Genomic DNA, 27,150 nt, shown 5'->3' with positions numbered 1-27,150 from the left:
GAGACTGGGATCAGGTCCCTTGCTGCCCATCTCCCCAACCCCCACCCACCGACCTGCCACAGCCCAGATGCACCTGTGTCACAATCAGACAGATTATGCATATTCAAGGGAAGCCCAGCAAGGGAACTGAAGTCTGCAAGCCTCCAGATATGGTCACTGTTCTCAGGAGAAAGAAAAAGGGCAAAGCAACAAATGGAAAAATATGAATTTATTACGTGCACTTTTTATAGAGCAACTACTGAAGCAGGCATCTCATTGTTGGGTACATCATTCCCCAACTGGCACAGACAGGAGATAGCATAGAAATTCACCAAGCAGAACAAAATCGAGGAATTTACATTTTGCACTTAGGGGCACTTCGCTGCAATTAAACACAAACAGTTACACATTTTGAAACCAGGATCTTCTTAAGGCAGCCTCCAGCAGTCACATCCTGTAGAGCCATCCCCCAAGAAGACCAAACAGTGTGGTAGATTTTTTTTCAGCACATAAAGAAATAAGGCTCAGAGTCTTCAAGTGTTCGCATTTCACTTTTCAACATGAGAACAATGAAACATTCCAGAAGAAAATCTTCATGCTCCAATTTATTGGCACCTCCAGGTACCAAGAGGTGCATTAGGTTTGTAAACAGTCCTGAAACTGCAGGCAAAGATGGCTGGAGGACCTCAGGCATTGGGTCTGGAGGAAGACAGAGACAACCCAGTCTGAAGCAGAATTCCAGACCCCTAATCGCCTTCTTCCAGGCTTGGGTTGGGGAAGCAACAATCAATTGTGAAAATATTCTCCAGGAATATTGGGAGGGGAGAGGTGCGTAGCCAGTGGTGCTGCTGAAATCAAATGTCACTGATCGGCTATAAAACAAACTCTTGTGCCATAATGAGAACCAAAATTCCAACCACAGCTTCCACAGCAAGAGAACAAGGAAAGTGTCCCAGCTGGTTCTGATGCCCAAGAACCTTGCAGCTCCAGGGTTCTTGGCAAGGTTATGCCTGTGGTCAGAAAAATCACTTGAGCTGTGGTGTCTCCTTGATCCCCAGTGGCCTCTGGTGGCTGCTAGGATGGCAACTTCCCCAGTTGACAGCAGAGACTGGGGCATTTCCGGCCGGCGAGCAGAGAGGCTCAAATGCTAACAGGCCCTGCCATCGCTGCATTTGCACCCAGGCTGCCCTGGTGTCCTTGAGGTGGGCACGGAGACCCCAAATTGGCATCCAGTTAGCTCCCCAAGCAGCCAGGACTGGCTGGTGTTGACACTAGGCACCTGTCACAGCAACACTGCACTGCCTGTGGGTTCAAAGTTGACACTGTCCTCTGTCTTCAGGTAGTACTAAAGATCTTGTCCTAAATGGTGGGGCTCTGAACACTGGCATTTCAGCACACGCTTCTCTTCTCCTTGAACATCAGGACCTGCTAGCTCATTCTACTGTGTGCGAGTGTGTTTGTGTGTGTATGTGTGTATACAGTGCAGTATAGAGTGAGAAAAGGAAAGTGGAGAGAGGAGAGCTGGGGCTTTAGGAAGCGCTCTTGTATCACAGTGAGTCCAAAAATACGTGCACGAAAAACCAAAAAAAGAGTGCCAGTGTGCCAATGAGCTGGCCAGTCCCAGTCGGAAAACCTCTGATCTACAACATCCTATACTGAATAGCAAAAGGTGTTTCCTGGACATGGTCACATGTGCTTCAAGGCTGAGACGACATTTCACAACATGTTTACCAGGTATTATCACTGCTGGTACTTTTGGTCAAACCGGAAACATCACCTCTCGCAGGAAAACAAAGAAAACTATGGATTTTTCTGAAATGATGAGTCACACGGAAACAATAGCTCTGAGAAGTAAGAGATTCTAAGAAATTTACCCTTCAGGCTGGTTGCCTCTAAATTCAGTTGGTAAATATTTTTTAAGTATTAATGCAGTAGTTTTTAGCATATCCTCAAAATGTACACATCACTAATTCCAGAAAATCTTCACTACCCCTCAAAAAAGCCTGTAACTTAGCAGTCACTCCCCACCCACCCCAGTTCCTGGCCCCTAGTAACCACAATTCTGTAATGTGTCTCCACAGATTTGCCTGTTCTTGACATTTCATATATATGGAATCATGCAGTATGTGACTTTTCTCAAGGTTTCTTTCACTTAATATGTTTCCCAGGTTCATCCATGTTGAAGTATATGCCAGTACTTCATTTTATTTTATAGTTGAATAATGTGCCATTGTATAGGTATACCACATTTATTTACCCATTGATCAGCTGATAGACATTGAGGTTATTTCCATTTTTGCCTCTCATAAATCACAGTGCTAGAAACATTTACATAAAAGTTTTCATGTATGTGTATGCTTTCATTTCTCTTGAGTAAAAACCAGGAGTAGCATTTCTGGCTCATATGGTAATTCTATGTTTAACTTTTTGAGGAACTGCCAAACTATTTTCCAAAGTGGCTACACCATGTTACCTTCTCACAAGTGATGGAGGAGAGTTCCAATTTTGCTCCCACCTGTCATTGCCTATCTCTTTGATTAGAGCCATCTTAGTGGGTGTGCACTGCTATTTCATGGTGGTTTTGATTTGCATTTCCTTCATGAATAGGGATACTGACAGTCTTTTCATGTGCTTATGAGCCACTTATATCTTTTCTTTGTAGAAGATACAAAAATATGTTTACTCATTTGTTTATCAAATATGTTGCTCGTATTTTAAACTGGGTTATTTGGTGTTTTACTGATAAAAAGTAAGAGTTCTTGATATATTCTAGACAAGAGTATATGGCTTCCAAGTATCTTCTTCCATTCTGAGTTTTTTTGTCACTTTCTTGGTAGTACCCTCTGAAGCATAAAAGTTTTGTGCACCATTGACGAGGTCCAATTTATCTATTCTTCCTTAGGCTTATGTTTTGGGTATCATATCTAAGAACCCATGGCCTAGTCCAAGGCCACAAAGATTCATCCCTGCTTACTTCTAAGTATAGTTATAGCTCTTATATTTAGGCTGATGCACTTTCAGCTAATTTTGTATGTAGTGTGAGGTAGGGATCCAACTGCATTCTTTTGCATGTGGATATCCAGCTGTCCTGGTACCATTTTCCAAAAAGACTACCTTTCCTATTGAATTCTCTTGCCACACTTGTCAAACAAGTGGCCATAAACACAAGGCCATTCCATTCCACTGGTTTATATGCCTCTTCTTTTGTCTATACCACACTCTTTTGATTACTGTAGCCTTATAGTAAGTTTTGACCCGGCAGTGTGAATGCACCAACTTTGTCCTTCTTTTTCAACGTTTATCTGGCTATTCTGGGTCCTGGCATTTCCATGTGAATTTCAGGATCAGCTTATCAATTTGCACAAAAAAGCTAGCTAGGATTTTGATAGGGATTACACTGAATCTGTATATAAACTTGAAGAGTATTTTCACCTTAACAATATTTAAGTCTCTGATCCATAAACATAGGGTGTCATCCCATTTATGTAAGCCTTCAATGTCTTTCAACTGTACTTTGTAGTTTTCAGGATATGTCTCGCACTTCTTTCATTAAATTTATTCCTGTTCTCTCTGATACTATTATAAACAGAATTATTTCTGAATTTTATTTTCACATTGTTCATTGCCAGGGTAAAGAGATGCAATTGATTTTTGTATTGACTTTGTATTCCACAACCCTGAATTCATGTATTAGTTATACTGGGTTTGTGTATGCACATGTGTGCATGAATTCCTTAGAATTTTCTATATACAAAATTGCATCATCTGTAAGGAATTTTACTTCTTTTCCAATTTGGATGTCTTTTATTTCCTTTTTCTTTCCCAAATGCTTCTTAAGTATTAGCATATCAAACATTTTTAACCCAAGTTTTACTTGGCTGCCTGTGCCAGACAGTCTCCTAAGAGAATCCCCTGTTCCAGGGCCACCTTCAGACAAGTTGGTGCTCAAGGATGCTAGTCCACTCAAAGGCAAAAGCACTTTGAGGCCAGGAGGATATTAGCACCACCACCAGCAAGGTCCTATTCCTCACCCCAAGCTCAGAACACTAGGCTTCTATACCCATCTGGTCACCAATCTTATACTTACTACCTTTCTCAAGATCCCAGAATACAGTAAGTCCTCTACACACAAACCTTCTAGTTGCAAACTTTCAAAGAGGCATGCCAGCCCCTGTATTCCGGGTGTAGTGTTCAAGGTACTCTACTATAAGACTGAAAATGTTTTACTTTCTGCATTTGTTTTATGTATGTATTACTTGTGTGAAAAGTATTATCAACCTATTATAGTACAGTACTATATAGCTGACTGTGTTAGTTGGGTACCTAGTCTAACTCTGTTAGACTTACTAACAAATTAGACTTACAAACGTGCTCTCAGAACAGAACTCATTCTTACGTAGGGGACTTACTGTTAAAGGACGGCAGCAGTGGGGTCAGGGCAGGAGAAGTACCCGTGGGAGCCTACGGAAGACCCAGGGCTTGGCTTGATGGTTGAGTCACCCTACCATCTTTCCCCATGGGGGCTGCTTCCCCACCCAACTCCAGCTGCCCAAGGTACAGGGGGGTACAAACCGAAAGGTACCTTATACACACATGTACACAGCCACCAAGAACCAGACTGTCACTGCCGCACAGTCCAAGCCAAGGAGGGCGGTCCTGGCCCCATCAGTCACACCGTGGATGGCTGTGAGCATCTCCTCTGGCTGGAGCTGTGCTGGCTCAGGACAAAGGTGGTCGAGTTGCTCTTTTTGCTGATGCTCGTCTCCCCAGGCCGGCTGCCTTTCAGGCAGCGGAATGAGCAGCAGAGGAAGCGCTGCACAAGTTCTTGGAAGAGGTGGCCTGTGAAGAGCATGTAGATCCAGGGGTTGCAGCAGCTGTTGAGGCTGGCCAGGAGCATGGCGATGATGAAAGCTGAGGCTGAAGGTGGAGAGAGGAAGAAAGGAGAGCAAGGCATCACTGTCGGGGCGTGAAGCATCACCTCCTGAGAACAGGGACCAGGTGCTGTGTCACAAGACAGAGGACCACAGAGACCAAGCCTTCCTTCCTTCCACATCTGTGCTCTGAGCACATGCTCAGCCTGGCCCCAACGCCTCTCCCTGCTCAGCCCAGCCCTGGAATGTTTCTTGTCCCTTCTCCCATTCAAAGCTTACCTACCGCACGCTTCCATCCGCATGGCCACCTGTTCATTCCTTACTGACCTCGCAAGTATCAACTGCCTCCCACTCAAGAGCATCCAAGCACACAGAGGTAGAAGCTGCCAGACCTAGCTTGTATGCTATCCCTGCCAACCACAAATACTTTAACTCCCCAAGAAACTGCTGTTTTCTCATCTCTAAATGATGATGACCAGAGTCCCCAAATCTCACAGGAACATGCAAGGGTGGAAGAGTAGTATCAGACCACCTGATACTACAAGTGGCCAACGCACTGCAGTCGTAATCATGACCACGTGCCAGGGGGCCACCGGGGCTCGTTTAAGTCCATGCTGTTCTGAATGAGTGACCCAGCAGGGGAGGAGAAGGCTCCAGACTTATTCTGGCTGACTTACAAAGATGCTCTTATCCCAGGAATATCTGATCTTGCATGCAGATCTCAGAGGTAAGGTCTTTTGCTTTGCTCACACACAGCCAGGACACTCCAGCTGGAAAGAGTGCTGTAAAATCACCCCCTCCACTTTCTGCTCACCTGCATTCTAGCTCCAAGTCCCAGGGCCACACCACTCTCCTGGTGGTAGTCTTCTACACTGAAATCCTCACTGTGTCAACTATCTCCTTTCAAAATATAGCCACCCAGTGGGTTGCTGCAATCGGGCACTGACTGAAAAGGTGACTGAGAGAGGGCTGCCCCAGTGGAGTCCAGCAGGCTGGCAGTGGATGCTGCAGTGGCCACTCGGGGTCCCGTGTTAGGACCCAGGCGCTCAGCCCAGAGCTGCCAGAGAATAGCAAGCAAGCACACAGCGGAGTTTCTCTGGGGGCACTGCCTTCAGCCAGAGGGTAACACCCTGTCCCAGGCAGCCCAGATCCAGTGCCTGCTTCATGCCAGGGCCCCCAGGCTGGCTCCTGTGTCTGCATGCCAGCTGCTCTGAAGGGTCAGCCCAGTTCCTACGTTCCTGTGACTCTAGCCCCAGCTATGCTACAGCAGAGTGATGGGGAAGTCAGTGTGGACAAAAGGAAGGTGTGGAAATCAGAATCTACAGACTCATCCAAGAGAGGTGTGGTCAGCAGCCAGCACCTCCTGGGGGGTCAGGCCCATGGGGAGCCCCTTACAGAGGACCCAGACACAAACCTATGGGGTGTGACTCCCCTTCATACCTATTCATTCTCTGAGCCACATCTACTATCTGAACCCTAACAGTCTTATCTTGTAATGGAGGTGACACCCACTAGACTTTGAGAAAATTGAAAAAAAAAAGAAATTGTGTGAAAGGACATTGTGAATAGCAAAGTGTTTATTCAAGTAATTATATTATTTACAGATATGAAATGTGATCAACTGCAGAATTTTTTTATCACTACTGAGTTCAATTCAAGAAACTGTTCTTTGCCCTTTTTTCCATGACTTAAAAAAAAACTCAAAACCAAGAGCCATGAGATTGGATTACATGACCCCAAAGGAACTCCAGATGGTCTGCTGTAGAAAACTTTACTCTGCCATAAGAAACGCAACAATGAAGGGGGCTGCAGCCATGGGTGAGAAAGGGATTTCAGGGTCTCCACCAGGTGAGCTGGCTCTCATCTATGTCTTCTATTCCTCTCAGCAAAAGGAATACATGTCCCTCAAGGTCCAAGCCCTGAGGGCTTGCAAACCACTCTCTTTGGTCCTGTAGAGAAGGGGGACTGAGTGGGAGCCATGAACCAGGGATCGGCCCTCACACCTGCCTGGCCTGAGCTCAGGCCATTTCTCAGGAAAGGGAGGGAGGGGAGGAGGAAGAGATCAGATGTCCACGCATCCTTCCCTGCTGTGTCTACTCAGTGCCAGCCACCCAATCAACCCTGCAGACCTGCCCTCAAGGGATTTACAAATCCAGGTGAGAAAGAGAGAAGCAAGACAGGCCTTTTAGTCAGTGGGGAGTGGCAGCACTGGCAGACGGGCAATGAGCCCAAGGCAGGGCGCTAGGGTAATCTTCAAGTGGGGGCTCCTACGTGCCAAGCAGAGGACTGAGCAGAAAGGGCGATGCGCCAACTGCAAATATCCCCTGCTGGGCATTTACCGCCCCCAGAAGACAGAGACCATGCTGAACTTCCAGCCAGAACCATGACTCATGGAGGAGGTGAGTGGCCGAGGGCCATGCGAGGACAGGGTGTCCCAGTGGTCCACCCACCCACCAGCCTGGCTTTACTCAAGCCTCACGAAGTCCCCTATGCGGATTTCCCGGTACTGCCCCCGCCTGTCACCATCACTGTCACCCTGGGCCCAAATTAGCCCGGAACAGCTGACGGGCAGCTGGCCATGGCCTCTCCTCTCTGGCTGCGTGGTCCCTGAGGCAACAAACACATGTCACTCACAATTCAAAGACCTATGGCTCAGTTGAATATGATCAAGCTCATCAACCTTCCTAAGTGGCTCTCGCTCCAGAAACCACTCACTCAGTCCAAGGTCTTCCTTCCCCACCCCTACCCCATCCCATGGCTCCCAAAACAGGCATCTCTCATAAGGACTAAACCCCTTATCCCTACAGGAGCTATAGGAGAATTTGGGAATTGTGGTGCACAGAAACTTTTTTAAAAATGATTTCTGTATGTACATGTACAGAAAGATTGAATACTAGTATGCATTCCAGGGCTCTGTCTTTGAAAAGACCACTATTTTACAACATTGGAATTGTAAAAGTCACAGGTGTATGATCTCACTATGTATAAGGTCAGGAAAAAGAGCTAAACTTGTGGACTACAGAGCTTTAAATAGTCTTCTGTGATGCCACTGCTCAAATCTGGGGACATGTGGGGCCTACCAGGAAGGACCTGAGAAATAACCATGTTCTAGAGGCAGAAGAGGTGAGGTCTCCTGCAAACCGAGAGCCCTTCCTTACCCTTTGGAGAATGACAGGACCCTGCCACCAACTTGGGCCACGCATGCAAAGGCAAGCCACAAGTTTTGGGAACAGAGATAATACATTAAAGCCTCATTACTCAATGTGCAGTCAAAGGCCCTGCATGGGCATCACCTAGGAGCTTGTTAAAAATGCAGTCTCACGGGCCCCACCCAGATGTGCTGAATCAAAATCTGCATTTTAACAAGTTCTCCCACGTGATTCTGTGTACACAGTGAAGTCTGAGAAATATTCCAATGATCTCATCAGGCAATGTGCGTATGTTTCTTTGCATAGCCAGCTCCTACTCATCCTTCAAAACCCTTTTCAAATGTCGATTCCTGTCTGATCCTGGTTTTTTTCCAGGGAGCTAGAATCAACGGATGCATCCTGGGGGCACTTATAGTACTTCTGACAAATGAATACAACTCTTTCAATATCATCCCTTCATATTGTAGTTATTTCTGCTTATAATCTGTGGCTGAGGACTGTGTGACATCTGTGGCTCTGTCCTTGGCCAGTAGCAGAGGCTGGAAAATGGGAAATGTCCGATAAGGGACTAAGTTGAAGTGAAGCATGAAATTAGCAGACAGGAAGCCCTGATAAACAAGTCACCGCCACCAGTATGCTGAAAAAGCAAAGACAATTTCTTAGCTTGATGATGGGAGACGGGCCCCTAACAAAATGACTGAACGCAAATGCAATTCCCTCTGGGAAAAGTGAGTTCACACTCAAATATTAAGGTCAGGTGGGAATAAAGAGAAAGAAATAGAATGAAGTGTGACCATCACAGTGTGAGGCCTGGACCGTGGAGGGCAGAGGCCCGTGGTACTGAACTATCTGTAAAGGGTGGGAGGTACCAGCGTCCCGGCAGAGCACGGAGGGAGGTGCTGGCAGAGGCTGCCCCTCAGTGGCCTGGAATCAGAATCACAGGAAGACCACCTGGTTACACCATTCTGCCACCCACTCATCCGAAAGGGTCCCCTTGGGCTTCCAAAACTCAGAGCTAGAATCTCCCTCACCTTGCGTCATACTGCCTCCTCCAGGGAAAACCTTAATTTTCCTTGACCTCTTAACACTCTTGTTCCCAGCATTACTGGACTTGCCACCACTCAATGAAAACTGCAGTCCCTCTGTGAAAATGCACTCCTGAGCTCAACAATCCACACTCCCTCAGCAGTATGGACGGACTCCATGACCTGACACACCTTGAAATTCTCCTCTTTGTAAAGCACTGACAGCGTACTTACTGCATGCCAGGCCCTATGCCACCAGCACCTTCTACCCTCCCCACAACCTAAAGCCTAATCTTAACCCCAGCAAACAGCCCCAGGCAGGTTGAGTCAACCATTCAGGGTGACTGCTGCTCATTTTACAGATGGGGAAACACTTATAACCAGGCCTCCTGTGCATTTCAACCTTCATCCTGGCAAAATACCCTGGCAGATATTTGATTACCCCCAGTGGGGGGGGGGGGGGGCTCACTTCCTCACTGAGTAGCCAATTCTATGGCCAGAGGTCTGTATAGAGTCTTATTTATCTTCAGTTCAACTCCAAACACCCATCCCTGCCCCATCTTATGCACCTTCCTCCTCCCATAACCCACGTATTTGCTCAACTAGCATCAGTGGTATTTCCCCTGTGACAAGGCTCACAGTCCACCTCTCTGGCTTTTAACAAGCTTCTCCACATACCAACCTTCCTGGACACACTACCTACTGTCCAGCAGATTCTGCCGCCACCCCAGCTCCTACACCCAGGCTCTTGAGAGAGAAATGTCTATTTCCTCTGCCGAGATTCTCAAAGTCAATCCCAAGAATGACAACACAACTTTTAACAACCAGAATGGGGGGAAGGAAGAATGACATTGGTCATGTGATCCCCAGGTGCCATGGGTCACACTATGTCATCCTCATACAGCCCCATGAGTAGACCTGCTATCCTCCTAACAGAGGAGGAAGCTGAGGCTCAGAAGGGGGAAATCATCAGCTCAAGGACACACAAGAGAAGTGGAAGGGTGGGCTCCAAACACAGGCCAACTCCTGCTCCACCAGCTGTTACCCTGTACTGAGACCTGGGGACTACAGTGCCTGCCTGCTGTCTTGACGAACTGGATACATCCATCTGTCTTCATCTCCTCCCAGAGAAGCACCTTCTAGCCAGAGTCCTTGTCACCACCAGCAAAGCAAGTTCCACGGAGTTCAAGGGGAAAGGCTGGTGCCAAATCTTTTGGCTGTGCAATTTGATCCTGAAGGTTCCATCCGGGGCTTGTCCAAACCTGCCAGGGATGTCTGGTCCCAGCCCTCCTTCTGCAGAGTTCCAGACTCACCAAAGCAGGGCCCCAATAGCATGTGGCTACTGGGTGGAACCCTGGTAGCTCAGACAGTAAAGTGTCTGCCTACAATGCGGGAGACACGGGTTTGATCCTTGGGTCGGGAAAATCCCCTGAAGAAGGAAATGGCAAACCACTCCAGTATTCTTGACTGGAAAATCCCATGGACTGAGGATCCTGGTAGGCTACAGTCCATGGGGTTGCAAAGAGTTGGACACAACTGAGTGGCTTCACTTCACTTCACTGGGTGGAAAGTGGGGGGGGGGGGACGCTCATTAAATTATCACAACCCTCCTCTTGCTTTTCTCCTCTATTTTCGCCTCTGAAAAATGAAAATACTGAAACTGAGAGTTTTCCTCTTTGCTTTGCCTCCAATGAAAAGGCAGCCTCTTGTGCAGCCACCTATCCCCTCCACACACACACACAGAGGGGCTTTATTATGCTATTATTATATTTCTATCCTGTTTTCCCCTTTCTTCCCATTTTCCCGTGTCTATTTTGTCATGTCTGGGACCTGAATCCTTGAGCCCCCTCCCCAAGTTATTTTTCGAACAAGGTGAGCTCTAAACCAATAAAGGCAGAGCTTAGTGAGAGTGAAGGTTTAGGCGGGGAGAGATGGGAAAAGAGCAGCTGGGTTTCCGGGGACTGGCAGGGGGAGCGAAACCTCAGGACAGGGCTCTGTGGGGGCCACAAGGCCCGCTGACAAGCCACATCGGATTTCTCCAGCTGCTCCGTTAGTCCCTGACCTGTGAGCAAAGCAAAGTCAGCGAGCTGAATGATGACTTCAGCTTTCACGGATTGGCTGCTCTGCTGGAGACTGCTGGAAGCAGTAGTGATTCTATCCAGAAATGGGATGAGTTTGCTTTCTCACGGACAGAACGGCTGAAAAAAAGCCCCTCAGTCTTTCCCTACAAGTCACTGAGCCGCTGGCATTCCAGTGCATTGAAATTACCTTCCAACCAAAAGGTGTAAGTCATTCACCATCACAGATCACCCCTCCTGCTGTTTGCAAATGAGCTACAGGAACTGTCTGTGATGAAGGCTGAAGGCGCAAAGCATCGGCCACAAGCCAGCGCCCAGGTGCTCTGCTCCCTTGGATCCCTCCTCAAAGCATCCCACCCTACCCTCTCCTCCCGGTTTCCCCAGCCACCCTCAGTTCTGACCCTCCTGTCCTCCAGTTTGGAGAGCGCGCGTTCCCCGCCTACCAAAATCACCCGGGCTCCCGAGACAAATGGGAAAGTTTGCGTCCCGTTCGCTCTCTTCCCTGCTGGCCCCCACCCCTCGGCAGAAGCACTGTCTGAGTTCCTGGGCACTGAGAGTGCCGCCCCCGTAGTACTCACCTCTCCACCTCGCGGCTGGAGAGAGGGCGAGGGGCGCAACTCGCCTCCTCCACTCTGCAAGGGATTCCCAGACTAGTCTCTGCCCCCTGACGGCGCCCTGCCCCACACCTTCTTGGGCTCGGTTGGAAGAATCCAAGCGTCCATCTCCCGCTGCTCTGATCCAAACCAGGTCTCCCGGGTTCACGCTGACTTGAACTTAAAAGTGAAGTTCAAGGTAAAGTGAACTTGACGTCGCAGGAGCTTGGGCCTGGGTCAGAAAGTCACCTCCCCGCATCGCTCACCAGGTGGAAAAGGCAAGTCATTGGCAGCTCAATTTCCTGATCCATAATAGTGAATCAAATACCCCATATGTGGCCTAAAAACTGTGGTAGGGATTTTACATGCATTTTCTCATTTCATTTCCCTACTGTTGAAGAGGGGGCTTCCCTGGTGGCTCAGTGATAAAGAATCTAGCTGCTAATGCAGAAGACTCCGGTTGGATCCCTGAGTTGGGAAGATCCCCCAGAAAAGGGAATGGCAACCCACTCCAGTATTCTTACCTGGGAAATCCCTTGGTTAGAGGAGCCCGGTGGGCTACAATCCATGGGGTCGCAAAAGAGTCGGACACTGGTTAGCAACTAACAACTGCAGGGGAAAACTGGTTTATCATCTTTGCTATTTTACAGAAAGGGAAGTCAAGGCTCAGGAAAGTTATGCCCCAAATCACGTGGCCAGCAGATGACGGGGCCAAGGCTCAGAACAATCCACGAAGCCCCCCAAACCCTGGACAGGGACAGCAGGACCAGGGCCCCGCCCCATCGCGCTCCCTCCTCCCGGTGTTTCTGCCCGCGCTACCTTCCTTGGGCGCATTGGCATCCCACACACTCCACATCTGCACGAAAAAGAACGGCGTCCAGCACACGATGAAGGCCAGCACGATGATGAAGGTCATCTTGACCGTGCGGATCTTGGCCTTAGAGATGAGCTTGACGTTGCTGACGCGGGCCAGAGCCGCGCGCCCCCCGCAGTCTGCTGCCGCGCCCTCAGCCCCAGCGGCAGTCTCGGCCGCCGCCGCCGCCGTCTTGAGCCGTAAGTTCTGCCAGATCTTGAAGCTGATGAGGCCGTAGCAGGCGGCAAGCACGATGACCGGCACAACGTAGACGGCGAGCGTGATCCACGTGATGTAGGCCTTGGGCCCCCAGGGCTGGATGAAAACGGCCCAGCAGTCGAAGACGCCGTCCGCCACCTCGCGCAGCGAGAAGATATGCACCTGCGGCGTGCTGGCCACCAGGCAACCGAGCCATGTGGCGAGTACCGCCAAGCGGTCGGTGCGGCGGCGCAGCGAGCGCAGCGGCTGGCAGATGGCCAGGCAGCGGTCAAGCGACATGAGCAACAGCAGGTAGGTGGACGCGAACATGCCCACCACCTGCAGGTACTTGACGAGGCGGCACAGCAGGTCGGGCCCGTAGAAGCGGAACGTGATGTCCCACAGAAGCTGCGGCAGCACCTGGAATACCGCCACCACCAGGTCGGCTATGCTCAGGTGCTTCATGAAGAAGAAGAGGCGCGAGTGCTTGTGGCGCGTGGTGCGCAGCGCCAGCAGCACGCACGCGTTGCCGCTCAGCGCCAGGAACAGAATGAGGCACAGCACGGCCACTTCCACCCGCGCCAGGGCCTCGTTGCGCTGTGGCGGCCCGGCGGTGCGGTTGCCCCCGGTTCCGGGCGGCGCCGCGCTCCCGTTGACCGCCTCAGCGCTCCAGTTTACAGCAAACGCACCCTCCATGACCGTGGCCACCGCGGTGCGCCCCGGCCTTCGAGCCCTTTAAGGCGCGGCGCGCGGGGCGGGGCCCGACGCGCAGTCCCGGCGTGCCTGGGGGCGTGGTGGGGGCTCCTGGGTTCCCCTCCCTGAGACTCCGCGGACCGATCTGCTGGGTCGGGACTCTGAAACAAACCCCGAGGGCCGTGAGAAGACCGTGCGTTTCTCTCCCGACGCAGGTATGCCTCAGCTGTCCCCTTCCCAGGAACCCCAAATCATCTAGGACTAGGGCCACCACCGCCGGCCCTGGGGTTGCTGGGCGGCCGTCCTAGAAATTCCCGTTTGAGATACTTCTGAGACACTGGAAATGAGCGGGAATCTACCGGACCCGCAGTTCCTTAAGATAGTCGCTTCCACTGAAGGAGAGGGAGGAACATAACCAGTTTCCTCCCGGACTGGGGCTTCTAAGCCAGCCACCTCCCCTAAGAATCCCCCAACTAGTTACTCCCCAGAACCCACAGGACAGCCTCCTCTCCTAGTAAACCCCACTCCGGATGCTCCCTCTGATCACCACCGCCCCCCTACCCCGCTCTCAAACAGCCACTTGCCTGGGAAACCCTGCTCAAGACCATCCCCCCTCGAATCCCGTTTCTAAAATGTTTAGCCATCCACCCCTGAATTTCCACAACCACCTCTTCTTTGCCTCCATCCTGGAGGCACTCCTGACTCAGTATATCCAGGACGCCTAACCTCTGTACCCCTGACACCTCTCGGGGGAGATCCTCCCCAGCCCAGCATCCTCGAAGGTTGGGGAATTCAACAGGCGTCTTGGCCCCCGACAGCCAAGGGATCTCCGTCGAGATCCTGAGCAGGTACTTTACAATCTCTGAGTACCGGCGGCGCCTCCAGAAACTAGGATCTCAAAGCACTCCAGCACCTTCTCTCGGGTCCCAGTGGCTCCACCAGCGCCAAACATCCTATCCACTCACGCGCTGGATCCAGCTACCTGAACCGAGTCGTAGGGAGAAACTAAAGTTGGTTCCCTGGGGAAGTTGCACCGCCACGGATGGTTCCAAAGACGCGTGCGCTCCCGGCTCAGGTTCAAGTGGCTGCTGCCAGTACCCAGTCTGATAGGATGCGGAGGGCTCGCTGTAACTTGGTGTGGAATCACCTCGCCTGCAGCCCTGACTGGTCGCTAGAGTCGATCAGGCTAGAGGCGATCAGGCAGCCCTGTCGAGGCTATGCGCGCGGACGGCGTTAGGATGCGGCGCTGCCTGCCGGTGGCTAGCTTTTCCGCAGCGTGAAGCGTGGGCTGTATAGATCCCACATAGATCCGCTAGGGGGCGCGGAAGGCAGGTCTTGCCGGTTCCCGCAAAGCGGTGTAATCTTGCCCAGCGTTGCCCCAGCGCGGTAACAAACAGGCTTATTTCATAGTGACTTAAAGCAGCAAGAGGGAAGAAGCTCGTAAATAATATGCTTGGTTTCTTCCTTTCTTGGTTTAGAAGCTCCTGACTCTCAGGCAAATGGGAGGCTCGGATACCAGTGATTCCCTGTTGAATTGACAGTGATGAAGTTACAAAAGCATTTAACCTGTATTTCCCAATCACCAGGTCAATTTCAGGGCTTCTTCCCCTCCTACTGTTCCAGGGAGCTTGATGTAGTGGATTTCGCAGTGGATTCATGCTTTGGAATACTTTTGCTCCTATTTCCATTCATGAGGAATGAGATACTTTCTGTTCCAATCAGCACTAGGAGAGGTCTTTCTTCACCTAGTTTTAGGGGAAGACCTCAAGGCCAAAAAAAAAAAAAAAATCATTTTAAAAGGACTCTGCTTGTCTATGGCCCAAAGCCATTACTGCTTCTTTGATATGCTCCAGTGTTAAAATCCTAAAAGATGTCAAAGTAATATGAAATTTTAATATGAAATTTTGACTCCTAGCTCTTTTTCTATTCTAAAGTCATTTTTAAAAATAATTTAGCTGGAGAGGGTGTGGAGAAAAGGGAACCCTCTTACACTGTTGGTGGGAATGCAAACTAGTACAGCCGCTATGGAAAACAGTGTGGAGATTTCTTAAAAAACTGGAAATAGAACTGCCATATGACCCAGCAAACCCACTTCTGGGCATACACACCGAGGAAACCAGATCTGAAAGAGACACATGCACCCAAATGTTCATCGCAGCACTGTTTATAATAGCCAGGACATGGAAGCAACCTAGATGCCCATCAGCAGACGAATGAATAAGGAAGCTGTGGTACATATACACCATGGAATATTACTCAGCCATTAAAAAGAATTCATTTGAATCAGTTCTAATGAGATGGATGAAACTGGAGCCGATTATACAGAGTGAAGTAAGCCAGAAAGATAGAGTCCATTACAGTATACTAACACATATATATGGAATTTAGAAAGATGGTAACGATAACCCTATATGCAAAACAGAAGAAGAGACACAGATGTATAGAACAGATTTTTGGACTCTGTGGGAGAAGGCGAGGGTGGGATGTTTCAAGAGAACAGCATCGAAACATGTATATTATCTAGGGTGAAACAGATCACCAGCCCAGGTTGGATGCATGAGGCAAGTGCTCGGACCTGGTGCACTGGGAAGACCCGGAGGGATCGGGTGGAGAGGGAGGTGGGAGGGGGGACCGGGATGGGGAATACATGTAAATCCATGGCTGATTCATGTCAATGTATGACAAGAACCACTACAATATTGTAATTACTCCAACTAATAAAAAAAATAAAAATAAAAATAAATTAAAATAATAAAATAATTTAAATTGGCTGAGAAAAAAATGGCAGAAAGAAAAGAGGGTTCAAAAGTGGACATGGTTCTTAAAGTATCATTAAACGCATCTCTTCCTGGCATTTCACTTAGCCCTTTTTAAATTATGTGGCTAGAACAGTGTTAGTCAAGGATGGGGGCTAACAGTGCCAAGACATACCAGGGGTGGACCATTGCTGCTGCTAGATTCTGGGCTTTATCACCTACGACCTGTGTGGCCAAGTCACGGAGCCCGAGACTCAATTTCTCTGGGGGCTGACCTTGAGGGGCTGTGAGGAAGTAAGACTTCACTCTCGTGAGGTGTGCTCTGCAAACAGTTAAGTACATCTGACGCTGTTTTCTCACACTGACAATCCTCACCCCAGGACCATCCTATGAAAACATGTTCTCATCCAATCAACCTCCATCTTACTTATCTTCCTGGATTGAACTAATTTATCTTTTCAATTAAGACCAACAGAGTGTGTGTGTGCATGAGAGAGAGAGAGAGAGAGAGACTGTACCATGCAAGGACCTCTGAGTTAGGCCCTCTGAACCCGAACTGGTGTGATAAGAATCTGAGATCTTTACCTGTTCAGGGAAGCCCTCCCTGACCACCTCAGCCCACTGAGAATTCCCCATTTTCTGAAGCTCTGATGCTTGACTGTAGATTCACCTATAATATGAATGTGTCGAGTCACCCTGGTGCAGTGTAAGTGCCTAGAACACGTCTTGCAGATCATGGTCCTTTATATAATTACCATTATGCTTCCTGTTATGCGTACCTATCAATAGCAATGTGTTGAGAGAATGACACTGGATTACCCAAAAACACCCCTCTGCAAATTAACCACTAGGTTCAGTCTTTTGCTTCCCAGAATAATCTTTCTGAGGAAATCTGGCTAAAAGAGGACTCTTTGTGAGAAAACATACTATTCTGATATGTTCGCTATTTTTCCTGAGAGGGAGAAGCGATTGCAGAGATAAAGCATGATGCTTCCAATTCCACAAACATGTCCACTGACCGTGGCTGTGACAATACAACTTCCTATTAAGGAACTACTATCAACACACACATTCTCCACTTGCAGACACCACTGGCCTATGTTAAGGCATGACCAGAGAGAAAAAGCCTTCTAAGGGGGGAACAGAGCTTGGAATAAAAGCAGGTTGTTCTGTTTTCTTTTTTTAAAGCAGGCTATTCTTAGGCAGAAGAAAAGGTTTATTGAGAATCAGGAGCTTTGGAATGTGTGACTGTTTGAAGAGGTAGGGCCTAGAGGAGGGAAGTCATTTAAACGTGGGGGTTCTCTTCACAGCAAGTGAATGAATAAACAAATGGGGTTCCCCTGATGACTACTGAGGAGGACACTGAGGTTCAGAGAGGAGAAGGGGCTTGCCCAAGGCCCCATAGCTGGTGAAAGAAGGCCAGCGTGGCTGGAGTGACGCATGAGGCAGATCTAGAGAGGTGGCAGGCACTAGACCCCCAGCCTGGTCGACTTGGGTCTCACCTGAGGGAGAGATGTGACCAGTGACAGGGCAAGGGGCTGGCTTGGGGGTCAGGTACGAAACTGCAAGGGGCTAAGAGAGGTAACTTGAGATAGTCTCCTGGGATCACTGGAGAGTCAGCCTAGATTCATTCAGGGCACAAAAAGCAAGCAAAGCTCTTCTCCCATCTGCCCTCCACCCCCAACTCCCTCCCCTCTACCCACCACCACCTCATTTCTATCAGTCCATCTCTGGTGGGATGAAAGAACCTAAGGGGAATTTCAGTGACCCGACAGCTCCAAAACAAAATTTGCCCTAAACCTCCACCAATTCCAACAGCCCATTTGTTTTCATTTGTAATTTAAAAAAAAAAAAAGGACATTTCTTTCCAGAGGGGGCCCTTATTGAAGTTTACCTCTCCTGCTGGGTTGCTGAATGCATTGTGGCTGGCCGAGCAGACTCTGTGCTCTTTCTGACACAAACATTCACTCAGTAAATATCTTCTAAGCACCTACTGTGTGCCCAACAGAGTGACCGAGTATCACAGCACCGAGTCTGGAGTTGAAGTCCACCAACCAGAGCTCCTGAGATGGGCAAAAGTCAAGACAAGCAGAAGGACCAGGATCTCAACTGCACCAGGGATGCAGAGTCCTGTATGACCAAGGGCAAGTCCTCATTCCTCCAGAGCCCTGGTTTCTTCTCCTAAAAATTAGGGCATTGGAAAATCTCTAAGATCCCTCACAGTTCTCACTATCATTCTCTAAGTCTAGTGAGCAAACACACAATGGAGCAGGGAGTACACAGACTGATGAAGCATCCCCAGTGACCCCGAGGCCTGGGGCACTCAGTAGGTGCTCAGTCAACACCACGAGAAGGACTGAGCACTGGGCACTCAGTAGGTACTCTGAGTACCTACTGGACCTAAAGGACCGAGAAGGCCTGGGGCACTCAGTAGGTGCTCAGTCAACACTAGCAGAGGGACTGAGCCTCAGAAGTCACAGTGCATCCCCCTGCCACATTCTGCTCCACGAGGCAGTCACGAAGTCCCCCCAGGTGCAGGAGGAGGAGGAACAGAGTCTGTCTTTTGCAGGGAAGAGTCACACAGGCACGTGTGACTAAAAGTACTGTTGTACCTTTAGGGGAAAAATACACAATCCCACTGTGTCAGTGAGTTGCTCAGAAAGCTTCAATGAAAGAAGAGCTGGAATGATGCCTGCTACATGGCAAGTATCCAAGAAACAGGAATTAGGATGTGGCCACTGCCTACAAGGATGCCCAGTTGTCCAGAGACCACAGATCAGGAACCAGTGGCCTGGTCCAGAGGAACGAGCTGGAATTTGTCCTCTAAACCCCAAGCCACAGGGCTCAAGGTTCACTTCACTATCCCCCAATCTGAGTGAACCAGAGGCCTACAACAGGAAAGCCACATTAGTGAGAGTTCCCCCACATGCCCCCTCACATCCAATACACCCCAATATTATTGCCCAAGGTCCCAGATTACGAGCCAAGGGTGCTGGTCCTAAAGAAACCACAAATCCTAAATAAGACAGACTAAGCACATGCTCAGAAATGAGAACAGAAATGTCTGCAGGCTGAAGAGCCAGTGGAGACACATGCAGCTTCTGAAAAGGAGGCTCAGATGTCCTCCAGGCCAGCAAAACAGTCCCTGGCAAGCCAGGTGCTTCCAACCCACTCTGGGGCCTGCATAGCCCAGCCCGGGGCCAAGCTGTCACTGGGGTCTGTTTTCTCTTAACAGACCCCCCTTGGCTTCACCAGAGAAGACCAGGCCACAGAAATGTCAGCCAAAAGTAGCCACAAGTATCACTGCTCCCAGAAGTGGTTTTGCTGCTGCTGCTGCTGTGGTTGTTGTTGTTCTTTACTTCATGAAGCATTTCTAAGTCGGGGTTGGCGGGGGGGGGAGGGGGGGGCAATCAGGCACAGAGTGACAGAAACAACAAGAGAGGACATGCAAGGGCCTGCTGAGCCCCGCAAGCCAGTGTCTGCTCGTCCCACAGTCTGAGGGCGAGCACAGCGTGCAGAGGCCACAAGGAATTGCAACGAAGATACAAAGAACCATGACGATGGGCCAGAAAGGACTCCAGAGATCATGTCTTGCCATCTCATTGCTTCTCAGAGAGTAAAACTGTGCTTCAGACTGGGGTCGGGGCTGACCCCATTTCTCCTGCTCTCCTGCAGGGCCAGGCCCCTTTGGCTGCAGCTCTGATCTGTATGCAGCTTGATAGCTCCAGGCAGTGAGTCCTCCAAGCCCTACACCTGGCCCCCCTGCTCCAGGAGAGCTGCTTCTGGACTGCCTGGAGCTGGGGGAGGGGGCCCTGAGAGTCCAGTTCCAGCCCCAGGGCAGGGCCAGGCACCTGCTTTGCAAGGTTGAGTGCAAAGTGACAATGTGGAGCCCCTTGGTCAAATTTGATTAAGAAAGTGATGTCAGAGTGTTAAGTAAGGAGTGGGGCCTGAATTAACGCAGAGACTGCATGGCCCATGAATCCAGCTCACCCATCACCCTTCATAGCATCCATTCCATCTCAAAGACTATCTGACTTGTTCCTTAAGTATCTCTTGATGCTGTCTCCCCCGTCCCCCAACTCCATGCCACTGCTCCACACCATGTTGCTGGCCACACACACTTCCTGGACACGGCAATCCTGCTGTTCCCTCCCACTTGCTCTCCATACAGCAGTCAGTTAGCTTTTAAAATGACACTTGTGATGATGTCATCCTCTACTTCGAATAGTTCAACGTCTTCCCCTTGCCCTGGGAGTAAGGACCAACACTTTAAGGGAGACTACGGCCCCGAGTGGTGCAGCCCCTGCTGCGCATACCAGTCTTGAACTGCTCCACCCTCTTTCTGGCCCTCCGAGCTTCAGCCACTTCCCCATTCCCCTGGCCAAGCAAGCACGTACTCATGTCTCATCTCCCAGCAAATCCACCACATCCTCCTAACTCCATCAGGACCTCTCATCTGCAGATATCTCTCCTCCTCAGCGCCTTCCATGAGTGTGATTTCACATCCATTTGGGTGGGTTTCTGGGTAATGATGAGCCTGGTTGTGGTCACCACAATGTCCCCGTGCCTAATACCTTGTAGCATGCACAAGTCATGGAATGAATGAGTTGCCACTTGAAGCAGTGGCTGCCACAGAGACAGAGATCCTGGGGCTGACAATGTACCTGGTTGGTCATGAGGGGGAATGGGGACATCTCCTCAACTGTGACAAGAGAACTAGGTTACCTTCCTTGAATGGATGTTATAAGGATGAAACTGCATTGTATGTAAGTCAAATCATTATGCTGTATACCTTACACAGTGCTGAGTGTCAACTGTATCTCAATAAGAAAAGAAAAAAAAAGAATGAGACTGTGGAGTCCCATACCAAGGTCACAGGTGCAAGGCCTTGCCACAGAAACAAGATATCTCCAGAACTGACTAAGCCCCACGGTAACTGTTGCCAAAAGCCCCCTGATCCTTACCAGCCAGCTTCCTGACCCCAAATTAGGCAAAAATGACCACCTTGGTACTCACCCTCTAGCACCCTAACAAATCACCTAATGCCACCCTTCCAGCAGGAATTTTATCTTGAGGATATAGAAATTGGCTACTAGCCCATAAAATCGTGACTCTCCCTTGAACCAGTAGGCTGTTCTAACAGTATCGACTCTCCCTGGCCTGTCAGAAGGTCAGCCTGCTGTGCTTGCAGCAAGCACATTATCTCTGCTCTTTGTTCTCGGTAAAACTCACGCCATTCTGCAATACTCTGGGTATGGAAATTCTTTTCCAACCTGTGCTCAGACTGCGACAACATTGACTATGTATAAAAAAGCACCTGGACATGGAAGCAACCCAGATGCCCATCAGCAGACGAATAGATGAGGAAGCTGTGGTACACATACACCATGGAATACTACTCAGCCATTAAAAAGAATTCATTTGAATCAGTTCTAATGAGATGGATGAAACTGGAGCCCATTATTCAGAGCGAAGTAAGCCAGAAAGATAAAGACCATTACAGTATACTAACACATATATATGGACTTTAGAAAGATGGTAATGATAACCCTATATGCAAAACAGAAAAAGAGACTCAGATGTATGGAACAGACTTGTGGACTCTGGGAGAAGGAGAGGGTGGGATGTTTCAGGAGAACAGCATTGAAACATGTATATTATCTAGGGTGAAACGGATAACCAGCTCAGGTTGGGTACATGAGACAAGTGCTCGGGCCTGGTGCACTGGGAAGACCCAGAGGGATCGGGTGGAGAGGGAGGTGGGAGGGGGGGACTGGGATGGGGAATACATGTAAATCCATGGCTAATTCATATCAATGTATAACAAAAACTACTGTAATGATGTAAAGTAATTAGCCTCCAACTAATAAAAATTAAAGAAAAAAAAAAAAAAAAAAGCACCTGGAACAAGAGCAATGCTCAACAGATTCTATTTAGTGTTTGTGGATGGACACTGTGAGGCCTGGGACAGGTGGACATCAAGGGAGCTCTCCAATCTTTTCTATCCCCAAATATCTGGGATTCTAGGAAGAAATGCTTAGATTTCTTTCTTTTCATGACAGATTGTAGATTGTATGCATCTCCTCTTCTAGAGGGACATGCACTTAAAGGGGGGCTTCTGTTGTTACTTCAGGTTGCCTAATACCCATCCCTGGCCAGGCACAGGCATGTGCCTGTGATTCAAATCCAGTGGGGACGAGTTCCACACCAAGGTCACATTCTTCTATGCTGGTTCAACATTAGGGAAGAATGTTTCACCTAATTACATTTTAGCCTAACTTAGATCTAGCCTAAACCCTCAGTCTAATCTACATTAACTAATTTTCATAATGAGGAGAAGCAGACACCCACTCTACCCACAGGCATAGAGCTGCCCCAGGCATTGTCCATCTGTTTTGTTCCTGAAAAAGCTTCCTGAAGTTCAGACACAATGAAAAGATGATGAAGTGGCCTGGTCAGTTCAAACAAAGGGAGCTTCCCTCCCTGCCAGGCCACCCACCAGGGATGGGAGTAGCGCCCGGGGTCCAATCTATTTTCTCCTCTGGCCTGACATTTGGTTTGTCTTCCTAGGTAGGCTTTGTGGCTCCCAGCGGCCCTGACAGGCCTGGAGGCATCTAGACCTTGGGAGGCCCCCACCATACCTGCCCAGGGCGTCTAGAGAGTGGATGGCCACCACTAACATTCAAACGAGGCTCCAGAGGAAATCGAGCCTCAAGGCAAAGCCTGGTCCCCCAGAACCTAATTTCTGTGATGGATCTAGGCAAAGTAAATGGAAAACCTGCTGGAAAACACTCACCATTCTAGACACCATGAAGAACATTCGTGATTCATGAGAAGAGGTCAAAATACCAACATTAACAGGAGTTTGAAAGAAGCTGATTCCCTCATGGATGACTCGAAGGGGTTTAAAGCCTTTACTGGAGGAAGTAGCTGCAGATATGGTGAAAATCTCAAGAAAACCACAATTAGAAGTGGAGCCTGAAGATATGACTGACTGAACTCCAATCTCACGACAAAATCAGAAGAGAGGACAAACTGCGTCTTGTGAATGAGTAAATAAAGTGGCTTCTTGACCCTGTTGTTCATCAGGAATCTATTCCTGATGAAAATGCTGAGAAGTTTGTTGAAATGACAATAAATGATTTAGAATAAATTTATTTAGTTAATAAGACAGCAGGGTTTGAAAGCATTGTCTCCAAACCCTTCAGAAAGAAATTTTACTGCAGGTAAAATGCTATCAAACAGCAATGCATGCTACAGAGCAATCATTCATGGAAATAAGAGTTCATTAATACAGCAAATTCATTGTTTTATTTTAAGAATTTTCACAGCCACCCCATTCTTTAGCAACCAACACACTGATCAGTCAGGCAGCTGTCAACATCAAAGCAAGATCCTCCACCAGCAGGAAAAAAAGAAAAGATAACTTGCTCAAGGCTGAGATGATGGTTAGCATTTTTTAGCAACAATTTTTAATTAAGGTATATACAGTTGACCCTTAAATAACATGGGTTTGAACCACAGGGGTCAACCTATACTTGGGTTTTTGAGTACTCAGGGATTGGGCATCCCTAATCTAACCCCTGCACAGTTCAAGGCATTAAAACATAACTTTTACGTGTACTAGGAAACCACAAAATTCAGGACTCACTTTACTACAATATTTGCTTTATTGTAATGGTCTGGAATGAAACCCACAGGCCTGCACAGGGTTTGTATGGACACATATTTCAGTTTTCTTGGGCATATACCTAGGCGTGAAACTGCTGGGGCATACAGTAACTTTACACTAAATCTGTGTTTTACATTCTTGCTAATAGAGCATGAGGGTTCCAATTTCCCCACATCCATGCAAGCGCATGTTACTAATCTCTCTGTTTAGATTCTAGCCATCTTACTGGATGTGAAGTGGCATCTTGTGGTTTCCATGTGCATTTTCCTGATGTCTAATGCTACTGAGGTATCCCTTCATGTGTTTGTTGGTCATTTTTATAACTTCTCTAGAGAAATGTCTATTCACGCTCTGCCTATTTTTAAAATTGGGTTGTCTTTTTATTACTGGCTTTTGAGTTTGTTATATATTCTGGATTAAAATCCCTTATCAGATATAAGATTTGTAAACATTTTCTCCCATTCTGTGAGCTTTTTACCTTCTTGATGGTGTTCTCTGAAGCAGAAAAACGCTCAATTTTGAAGTCCATATCTATTTTTTTATTTTCTCACTTGTGCTTTCACTATTGTATCTAAGAAACTACTGACAAATTCAAGGTCACAAAGATCACACAAAGGTCACACAGGTACCCCTGTGTTTTCTTCTAAAACTTTTACAGTGTTAGCTGTTAAATGCATTTTGATATAATTTTTTGTATAAGGTACATGTATTTTGTACATGTAATTTTTGTATAAGTTATGAGTTTAAATACATTTCTTGCAAGTGGATATCCAGTTCCCCCAGGACCATTTCTTGAAAAAACTATCCTTTTTCTATTAAATGGACTTGGTACTCTTGCAGAAAATCAACTGAGAATAATTATGAGGGTTTATTTCTCGACTCTTAGTTCATTTACTTACATGTTTATCCTCACACCAGTACCACAATGTCCTCTAATTACTGGAGATTTGTGGAAGTTTTGAAACTGAGAAGTATGAGTCCTCCAATTTTGCTCTTTTTCAAGATCAGTTTGGCTATCCTGAGTCCCTTACATTTATATGTGAATTTCAGAATCAGCTTATCAATCTGTGCAAAGATGGCAGCTGGAATTTTGATAAGGATTGCATGCACTGAATCTGTAGATCAATCTGGAGAGTATTATCATCTTGGCAATAGTAAGTTTTTTGATCTATGAAAGTGGGATGTTTTTCCATTATTTAAGTCTTTAATTTCTTTCAACAATGTTGTTTGCAGAGTATAAATTTTGCCCTTCTTTTATTAAATATTTCTAGGTATTTTATTGTTTGATGCTAATGTAAGCAGAATTAATTTGCAGATCATTCCAGTGTATAGAAACACCATTGATTTTAATATATTTATCTTGCATTCTGCAACTTTGATCAACTGATTGTTTTGGGTTTTTTTGTGAATTTCCTACAACATTCTATATACCAGAGCATATCATCTGTAAATATAGTTGTACTTCTCTACCAATCTGGATGCCTTTTTTCTTCTCTAATTTTCCTGACTAGAGCTTGCAACACAACATTGAATAAAACTGGTGATAGCAAACATCCTTGTCCTGTTCCTGATGTTAGGAGGAAAGCATTCAATCTTTTACCGTTAAGTATGAGTTTAGCTATTGGTGTATATTTGATTGATACCCTTTATGAGGTTGAGGAACTCCACTCTATTAATGGTTTGCTAGATATTTTTATCATAAAGAAGGTGTTGAATTTGTCTCTTTCCCATGCCTACTGAGATGTTGCATGTATTCTCCTCTATTCTATTGATATGATGTATTACATTATTTGATTTTCTCATGTTTAACCAACCTTGCATCCTGGGATAAATCCCACTTGGTCACAGTGTGTAAAGTGATTTTTTTTTTAATGTTTATGGATTCAGTTTGCTAGTATTTTTAAGGGTCTATTTTTGTAAGAGGTTATTGGTCTGTTCTTTTCTTCTTCTGTGTGATATTTTTTTCCCTGGTTTTGATACTAGAGCAATTTTGGCCCCACAGAATGAGTTGGGAAGTGTTTTCTCCTCTTTCTGGAAAGCTAGTGAATAACTGGTATTAATTAATCTTTAAATATTTGGCAGAATTCATAAATGAAGACTTCGAGGTCTGGTTTCTTTGTAATTTTGTTCATTTTTAATCACTAATCCACTCTCTTTACTTGTTATAGGTCTATTCCGATATTCTGGTTTTTCTTCAGTTCCAGTCAATTTTGCCTTTCTATGACTTTTTAATTTTATCCAATTTATCTAATTTGTTGTTATACAGCTGTTCATCATATTCTTTTACAATTCCTGTAATTCCTGCAATTCTTTTAAGGTTAGAAGGTAAGTTCTTTCATCCCTGATTCCAGTAATTTGAGTCTTCTCTCTAATTTTCTTGGTTAATCTAGCCTAGCTTAAAGGTTTTTCAACTTTATTGATCTTTTTAAGTAACTAACTTTTGATTCTGTTAATTATTCTCTATTGTTTTTCTATCACCCACTTCATTAATTCCTAGTCTAATCTTCATTATTTCCTTCATTTTGTTTGAGTTTAGTTTGCTCCTCTTTTTCCAAAGTCTTAAGGTAGAAAGTCATGTTATTGATTTGAGATCTTTCTTCTTTTTTAATATAGGCATTTACAGTTGTAAGTTTCCCTCTAAGTACTGCTTTAGCTGCATCCCATAAGTTTTGGTATGCTGCATTTTCACTTTCATTCTTCTCATAGTATATTCTGTCTTTGTGATTTCTTCTTTGACCCAATGCTTATTTGCAACTGTGTTATTTCCCATATATTTGTGTATCTCCCCAAATTCCTTGTTTTTGATTTCTAATCTCATTCCGTTGTGACCAAAGAACACATTTTATATTATTTCCATATTTTTTAATTTATTAAGACTTGGTTTATGGCATAGCATGTGGTTTATTCTGGAATATGTTCCATATGCACTTGAGAGGAATATGTGTTCAGCTGTTGTTGGGTAGGCTGTCTGATAACTGTAAGGTCTAGTTTGTTTATAACATTGTTCAAGCCTTCCATTTCCTTGTTGCTCTTCTGCCTAGAGCTCTTCTACTCTTCTTTCCATTTATTATTCAAACTAGGATATTGGAGTCTTCAACTATTATTGTTGTACTGACTATTTCTCCTTTAATTCTGTCAGTTTTTGCTTCATATATTTTGGGGCTCTGTTATCAGAGGGATGTTTGTTTATCTCTATCTTTACTATGTAGATATTTTCTGATGGATTTACTCTTTCATCATTATAGAATGCCCTAATTTACCTCAAGTAACTTTTTTATTTTTA

General features: G+C 46.9%; 1 protein-coding gene across 4 annotated transcripts in view; it reads right to left on the bottom strand.

The window, feature by feature from the left end:
• Positions 1-27,150, bottom strand: part of OXTR (oxytocin receptor) — a 127,493-nt gene that overhangs the window by 52,910 nt on the left and 47,433 nt on the right. The window contains exons 1-2 of one of the 4 annotated variants that reach the window (XR_011483647.1): positions 12,515-13,927; positions 4,562-4,896 (exon numbers count right to left, since the gene is read on the bottom strand). Coding sequence is in view for 1 of the 4 variants with exons in the window: in XM_070455610.1 (XP_070311711.1) it covers positions 4,649-4,896; positions 12,515-13,442 (1,176 nt within the window). In the remaining 3 variants the exon portion in view is untranslated. Of the gene's footprint in view, positions 1-192; positions 4,897-12,514; positions 13,928-27,150 lie in introns of those variants that run through there. The other 3 variants (XM_070455610.1, XR_011483648.1, XR_011483649.1) reach the window with 3 other exon arrangements.

Source organism: Odocoileus virginianus, chromosome 26 (genome assembly GCF_023699985.2).
Source record: "Odocoileus virginianus isolate 20LAN1187 ecotype Illinois chromosome 26, Ovbor_1.2, whole genome shotgun sequence".
NCBI classification, from domain to species: domain Eukaryota; kingdom Metazoa; phylum Chordata; class Mammalia; order Artiodactyla; family Cervidae; genus Odocoileus; species Odocoileus virginianus.
This window is presented reverse-complemented; position numbering and strand designations above follow the sequence as displayed.